We start from the raw sequence: 7770 nt of genomic DNA on the forward strand, positions 1-7770 counted from the left end.
TGGCTAGCGATCGGCAGGCGCTAGTGACAATAGTCAGCAACGAGCAAGTAGATCGATTACTTTCAAGCCGCCGCTCAACGAAGATTCAACGAGCACGTAACAAAGAAGCACACAAGCACACAGCTTGATGGATCTTCTGTCTAGCTAGCTAGCCCAGATCGTTGGAACGGGTATACGGAGACCCGCCGAGTTGGCGGCGGCGGAAGGCTAGGGTTAGAACCCGGAAACTGATACCATGTAAGATGTGGGAATCACGTGTTGTATTCCTCAGATGCAAACGTACGTATATATGATGTACAAAAGATGGACCACGACCTCGACTATACAAGGAATTAGTAGGTGGGCCCAATATACAGATATGCATAACACATATACTCAACATTGGCGGCGCCGACAGAGAAAGGCGGAGGGAAGATGGGAGGAGGCGGTTGAGGAGGAAGAATATGGGAGGGAGGGGGATCGGGCACGAAGAGAAGGTTGGACGGAGGATGGGTGGTTTCACAAAACACCAAATCATCGAATCAATCAATCAAACTATAGAAAAAAGGGGAAATTGTAAAGGGAGGGCAGGAACAGCTGATGGATTGGTCACCGTCCGTCCTTCCCCTCCCATTCTTCCTCGGCGGTTTCTCCTCACACCACACGCAGCTAGGGGAGCGCGCGCGCACGCTCGCACACACACGCGGAGGGGCCATAGGATAGGGCAGTGGAGCGAAGGCGGCAACAGATGCCGGGGCCGGGTAGCCAGAACGGACGGGCGACGCCGCTCAAGTCCGAGAACATCCACGGGCTCGTGCGCGCTGGCGACGTGGCGGCCGTCCAGAGGAAGCTGCAGGAGAACCCTGCCCTCCTCAACGACAAGAATCCTGTGGTCCGTGCGCTTCCTGTTACTTGCGTTCCCTCCTTCCTTGCCTTTCTTCAGCTTTAGACGCACGATCTTTGCTCGTTCCTGGCGTTCTTGGCACATGCAGTGTGGATTGAGCATACGAGATTCGATAGAAAAGCAGCGTTTGTCGGTGTGAATATGTGGTTTTAGTCAGATTGTATGGCAGAGGCTTGATTTTCTTGAGCTCGTTCTTGGATTTCATCCCCGCGTTGGCTATTCGGAATCTTCGGCCGTGACTCTCTGTACATTGCACTTGAACTGCATCGCCACCGTGTTTATTTGCTCCTCTTCGTGTAGTTAATGTGCTTCTTTGCTGTCTATTTCTTCCATTTTTTTTGTGTAGGGATACGAGTTCCTTTCCGGAACCAAGAAATCGCAACTACGATGGTTCTGAATTTTGCTTGTTCCCTGGTGCCGAATTTTGAATTTTCTATTCCTGCCGTGTTTGATTTTTCTTGTTGCTATTTCTGTTTCCTTGGAGTGTGCTGTCCTGCTTCCTTCCAAAAAATCCCCCTTGATTCGTTTGATTGAATATTGGATTTTCTTCATTATTTTGTTCCTTTAATTGTCTATTTGTCTTGGCTTCGTTCCCTTTTCTAGATGGCCTGTTACCATTTAAGACGGGTCGCTTTCCCATGTAAATTATGGCATTGCTTTGGTGAACTGGCTAGATTTTACTCTCTGAGAAAACTGAGTATGTTTGGATATCCTGTCCTGTGCCCTCGTACAAGAGCCTTGATATTTGCACGAGTCTGGTTTAGTTTACAACAAAAATTAGGAATGGGTCTTATCATGTACTCTCTCCGTCCCCAAATAAGTGACTCAACTTTGTACTAGCTTTAGTATAAAGTTAGTACAAAGTTGAGTCACTTATTTTGGGACGGAGGGAGTACTAGTTAGATGCATGCAAGATAGAAGTAAGAAAGCATGAATAAACAAACTTTAATTGAGGCACTACAACTGCAAGGACAGATAATCATGACAATTTTCAGAAAACAACCATCACTCAAATGTCTTCTTTCGTTTATTTGCCACTATTTCTTTACTTTTATACTTTCCGTCCATGTCGTAGTCTAGCTTCTAATATGTCCTTTGCTGAACAAACAAAGAAAAGGAGCAAAAAAAAAAGAAGAAGAAGAAACAAGGAGAACATTACCAGAATGATGCACAAAATAGAGTGGCGGTACACAATCAAGTCTTTATTGTCTACTGCATAACCAATGAAAGATTGCACATCAATGTTCTTCTATGCTTTCTTAAAACCAATCGTCTGATGGAGCATATGGGTCTCAACAAGAGAAACGCGCTATCACGAAGTTACGTCACAAAAAATTAACAAAGATTGTAATCTTGTTATTAAACTTGGATATACTGTAAAGGGATATGTGTGATAAGCAACTTCTGAATGAAAATTAAGTTATTGCTATTTAGGTCGTTAGCCCTACCTTTAAAAAGTAAATAATCCCCAAAAATGGGCAGAGGTAAAGCAGAGTATCTTCCATATAAAAAGCCAGAGTGCCTCCCCTCACTATTTTAATTTTTACATTGGAGTACCAATGTAAAAAGGCAGAGTATCTTCCTTTACTACAGAACAGCTCATACCCAAGCACAAGAAATCAGACAAACTTTCAGCCTCTGCTTTGCCCTTTGTGCACTGCACACCTCCACTCCACTCGCCTCTACCACTGGGGTGTGATCTCTTTGATTTGTCATCTCCGGCAAGCGTTGTTTAATTAAAAAGAAAATCAATGGCGATGTTATACAATCTGAAACATTTACACATATATACTGTTGTACACAGATTATACACACGATTCACCCCTTTATTAGATAGGTGCCTTGGATTATGTTACATCTTGCAAACAAATACTCAACGCACAGCAAGCCACTGGAGGCAATGCTCTCGGCAGGCAACCTTTGTTGTATATATATCATTAGATTACTACTTAATGGAACAAACGTTCACCCTCTTCTTACATTAGATTAAGCTTGGACTAAAACCAAAGACACCTACTGCCTTCTACTCAGCAAAACTGTAAAATTGATATATTTTTTGTCCAGCCAGGAACTCTATGCTTAGTAAGATTGGAATCTTCTAGCTGTTTTTTTAGCAAATCTCGGTTATCTTAAATTTATTTCTTGTGTTGATGCCGATGCTTATTATAACTACCTTCCTTGGTGAGAAACACCTTCTTGAAAAATACCAGCTGACTTAGATCAAGCACAAACACTTTAGGCTATAGTTCTGTAGGATACTAGGTGCTGGAATATTTACATGTTGATCTGAATATGTCAAAATATGACTATTGATAAAGAAAAATTATATCATCCTCACCTATGCCAACATTCAAATGGCTAATGACATACTCGTCCCTACAGCTGGTAACCACAACGCAACACCTTCCCGCTGCCTGCATTCCCCACACTTTCCCATCTCTGTGTCATGATCATGGACCTCGCCCTTGTTGCTACCACCCTAAAATTCAGAAATAGTATAGCCCTACAATGCGAAATTTAGTCAGTTTGAAGTCCAACAAGGAACTGAGTAACTTGGTCGGCTTCTTTGTGATGATATGAAACACCCAGCGTAAGATCTGAGACCATCACTGCATACATGTATATGATGAAACTACTCGTAGTTTTTACCTCGTGTCTAGAAGGCATAATTGTTGTGAACATGTAAATGTCTGAAGTATGAAGCGGCTTTGACAATAATTACATTGACTATACTTTCTCGTAAGTTGAACTATCGTGCAAACAAGCCACCAACTAACTTCAGTATGAACACAAAAAATGAGCAAATAACACATCAGTCAAGTGAAAGCAATGATCACCTCACGTTAAGGGACTGTCCTGGTCATTCAGGTTGCTGTTATTTCCAAAAATGAACATTAAAGCAAGTATCCAAGTTGCTTCTCTGAAAGTTGTCTGTGTGAACTTCAAACATGTCCATGGAAAGCAATTTTAGATGACTGACCCTAGTATATAAATTGATTTCTATTGGGCTGCAAGAGTAGTTTATAGACGGTTCGACTGTTGCGCTCTTTGGGCAGGAATCTCCACTTCACAGCAAGAATTCACATACATGATTCTTTTTTTACTTTGTTATCCCTGAAGGGAAAATATTCATCACTGAACACCTTCAGCAGATCATTGTTGTATAATTGAATCTTATTACTTAAGGATTTGTGAAGTGATTAGGAAAAAACATCAAGGAAGTCCAAACATGGTGGATGTAATTTAGAATCCAAGATTTCCGTCTCGTCCATATATTCAAGTTCAAACATGAACTGCAGTTCACTAAGCTATAATCCAACTAATTCAGAACTGACATGGTGTACCTTGTGGAGACGTAAATAGAGCGCAAATCTGAAGAGGCGACGATGTGCTCAGATAGAAGAGAAAGGAGAGGCGCAGAGCGCGACGAACGGTCTGCTTGCTCCTTGACGCAGCGTTGCACTGTGCTCGTGAGGCCGCTGAAGTTCTTGAGCGAGCTCCCCAGCAGTTTATGCGACCTCCAAGCTGTCTGGCGATGGCGAACAAGTGTGCCGGCAGGGTATGTGGCCTCCATGCAATCCCGGCGGCGACGAGCGAGTGACTCAGGCAGTGGGTATGGCCTCACTGCATGCAACACTGGTGACAGCGAGCGAGCATGGCAGGGGAAACTGAGCGTGCGGAGAGCGGAGGAGAAACAGAGGAAAATGGATGACGAAGCCGGGGAGAAATTGGGCGGGCGCAGCAAGGGGTTGCAGTTTCTCTAATTTGAATTTTGAAGTGGGATTGGAGCTGGCCGGGGATTGGGATTGAAGGAGAGAGGCGGCAGGATAGAGGGATTGGGGGACGCCATGAGGAGGCAATGGGATGGACGACGCGAGATGATTGTGGAAGAATGGCCGGTGCTAGCAGGCGCTTGGCAGTAAAATATGTTAGGTAATATCCCCTTCGATCAAAGCACATGTAAACCTTCACGTGCCTGAGTGGGAGGGCAGCGTTTAGACTCTTGCCGCTGCACGTTTCTTTATTCCTTCTCGGTGAAGAGGCAGACGAACCATCAGCACGAACTGGTTCTTTTATAGGAGTAAATATTTTATTACGTCATTGTCAAAACTATACCTCAGCGATAATTTTATCTCCCAATTCGACCAATTGTCTTGATATGCTTGTCTATTTCATGTCATTTGTATTTCCTTATTGCTCTTCTTGCCGGTCAACAGGATGTTGTCATGTGCAAATCTTGGTAGGAAACCTTATTGCAGTCCTTTTCTGCTTGCATTTCAGAAAAGAGCATATGATAAAATTTACAATGACCATTTTCTACAATGACATATCTCCCACTGTGGCCAAATAGAACGCTTTTACAAAAGTATTTACTTGACATAATCCTATACCTAGAGCTAACATCATGTATAACCCAATTGTGACATTCTAGAATAGGAAGGAAAGTCTGATTTTGAGAACGTGAATATGAGCGGGTGAATGACAGCTTAATTGCATGGAATTTGACTAGATCCCAGACAACCGTGGCTATACGTTCTTTGTCTATTCCTTTGACTTAGCCATGGGTAATGTTGTCCACAAACTGCGTATCTTACTTTTTTTTATGTACGATGCAGATGTGCCAAACACCACTTCATGTCGCAGCTGGATACAATAATACTGAGATAGTGAAATTCCTTCTTGATTGGCAAGGGCAAGGTGCAGATATGGTTGAGGTGGAGGCAAAGAACATGGTAACTAAAGTACCACATTTGCTAGTACCTTATTAGCTCCTCCGCCCAGTTTTCTTTCCTTCTATGATTTGAGATTAGCATATAAACTACCAATTCTGTTGCTCTTTAGTACGGAGAGACACCCCTGCATATGGCAGTAAAAAATAGTTCTTATGAATCAGCAAAATTGCTCCTTGAACATGGTGTACATACAGGAGCCAAAACAAATGTAAGATCTATCCATTTACTTTCTATTTTCTCTTTTAGGCCACCTGAGTTGACTAAATTCACACACTTAATATGTGTAATTCATATTGTTGCAGAATGGCATGTCACCATTGCATTTAGCTGTCTGGCATGCACTTCAAACTGGAGATTGCAGCACCATCAATTTGTTGCTAAGCTATAATGCAGATTGCAATGCTAAAGATGATGTACGTACAGTTGGTTCCCTAATGATGGTTCAATTGCTTTCTGTACAACTGTATCAGAAATAGTAAACGTTGTTCTATCACATGTTGCCCCCAGGAAGGCAAAATCCCCTTAAATCATATCCCAGGAGGAGCTGGCAATGAGATGCTGCTCCAGCTCCTCATTCGCCATATGGAAGAACAAAGAAAACAAAAAGCCCTCATGACATGTCATGAACAACGGTCAATGGCGGAGTTTGAAGAAGCAATATCACAAATCGTGGGGTTGCAAGAGCTGAAAATGCAATTACGTCGATGGGCCAGGGGAATGCTTTTTGATGAAAAACGCCGGGCTATGGGCTTAGGGATTGCTACCAGAAGAGCTCCCCACATGGCATTTCTGGGCAATCCAGGAACAGGTGGTGATCCACACAGAAGCTACCCTTTTTCTATTACAAAAATCCTTTTCAGTTCTCAGCATGATTTATCATTATGGAATTCATTGTTAGAGCACCTCTAGTAGAATTCCTAAAATGGGACACCCTAAAACCATTTTTTGGGTCAATCCCTAAAAGTTTTCAGAGATTCCAGGGTGCTCCAGTCTAGTCTAGCAGATTCTCCAAAGCTGCAATCCCTATATTTCTTTCCTCCATTTCTCTTCTCTTTATGATTCACCCCATTACAACTCCAATTTCACATCATATTCAAACTCTTATTTTCTACCCCACACAATTCAACGACATTGCAATGACATAACTTTGAAATTTTCAAATTCAAACTCAAACACAACATAGCATCCAAGATGCACGACATGATCCAAAGTAGTTCGTTACTGATATAGGACCAACCTATGGTGTGTCCCGATCTAAAGGAGTTGGAGGTGGATTTGGAGGGAGATCACGAATAACACGAAGATCACAAGGCGAAATTGGGGGAAAACACAAGAGGAGAACACTCTATCGAAGATCCACACACAAGTACTCCTCAAATCTCAAGTCAAAGTGGTGCATCACAAGCATTCAACAATAATGGAAAGTAAAGATAACTAGGGTAGTTCTTCCCCAATCTCTAAGAGATGTGTGTGTGTGTGGGGGGGGGGGCTTTAGAGAGATGGTCTTCCCCAAATCTCTAAAAGAGATGGAGGCCTTGGTTAATCCCTTGGGATTCTTCTCCTAATGGAGGTCTTGATCCTCCAAGATGAGATAAAGATGAGCAAAGCTCTCTTAAGATCTATTCATATGCTTTGCTAACCCTAAAATGAAGGAGGTATATATAGGTCCAAGGCGTGAAGGGGTAAGTGGTGGCAACAAGGGAAAGGTACATGGGCCTTGCACAAATTCTGCGCGCAGGCAACACCACCAGACAGTCCGGTTGGGAGGACCGGACAATTTGGTCGATCAGACCCCTTGACCGGACAGTATGGTCAGTCCAAAGAGCCTCGGGTGCGACTCGAGCGGCGATCGGACAGTTTGGTCCGCCTGGCCGGATAGGTAGTGCTACTTTTGCACACCTTCTTTCGTTGCTCCGTCTTCTTCCGTCACCGCTTCCATGCTTCCCTCGCGGATGGTTTAGGCGTACCCTTGTGCTTCCACTCCTTGATACGCGTGAAGCTCCGCTCAAACCTATACATGTACGAGGGAGGGTCAAATATATCATCCAAGAGAGAACCAATTAGACACACATAAAGGTTATAATTAACCTTTACGATGTCCCTTTGCGATGTGTCCCTTTGCGATGGAGCCAACCCCCCCCCCCCCCCCCCACC

At 43.5% G+C, this 7770-nt stretch overlaps 1 protein-coding gene across 2 annotated transcripts; it reads left to right on the forward strand.

The window, feature by feature from the left end:
* Positions 1–502: 502 nt before the first annotated feature.
* On the forward strand, positions 503–6424 carry LOC125529571 (protein CbxX, chromosomal; the record flags this gene model as incomplete). Of its 2 annotated transcripts, none has more annotated exon segments than XM_048693974.1 (5): positions 503–871; positions 5500–5616; positions 5726–5824; positions 5919–6029; positions 6124–6424. In XM_048693974.1, coding segments are annotated over 5 exon segments (772 nt in total), but the record flags the coding sequence as incomplete, so codon positions are not given.
* Positions 6425–7770: the final 1346 nt, after the last annotated feature.

The sequence above is a fragment of the Triticum urartu genome, unplaced genomic scaffold (genome assembly GCF_003073215.2).
Source record: "Triticum urartu cultivar G1812 unplaced genomic scaffold, Tu2.1 TuUngrouped_contig_5698, whole genome shotgun sequence".
NCBI classification, from domain to species: domain Eukaryota; kingdom Viridiplantae; phylum Streptophyta; class Magnoliopsida; order Poales; family Poaceae; genus Triticum; species Triticum urartu.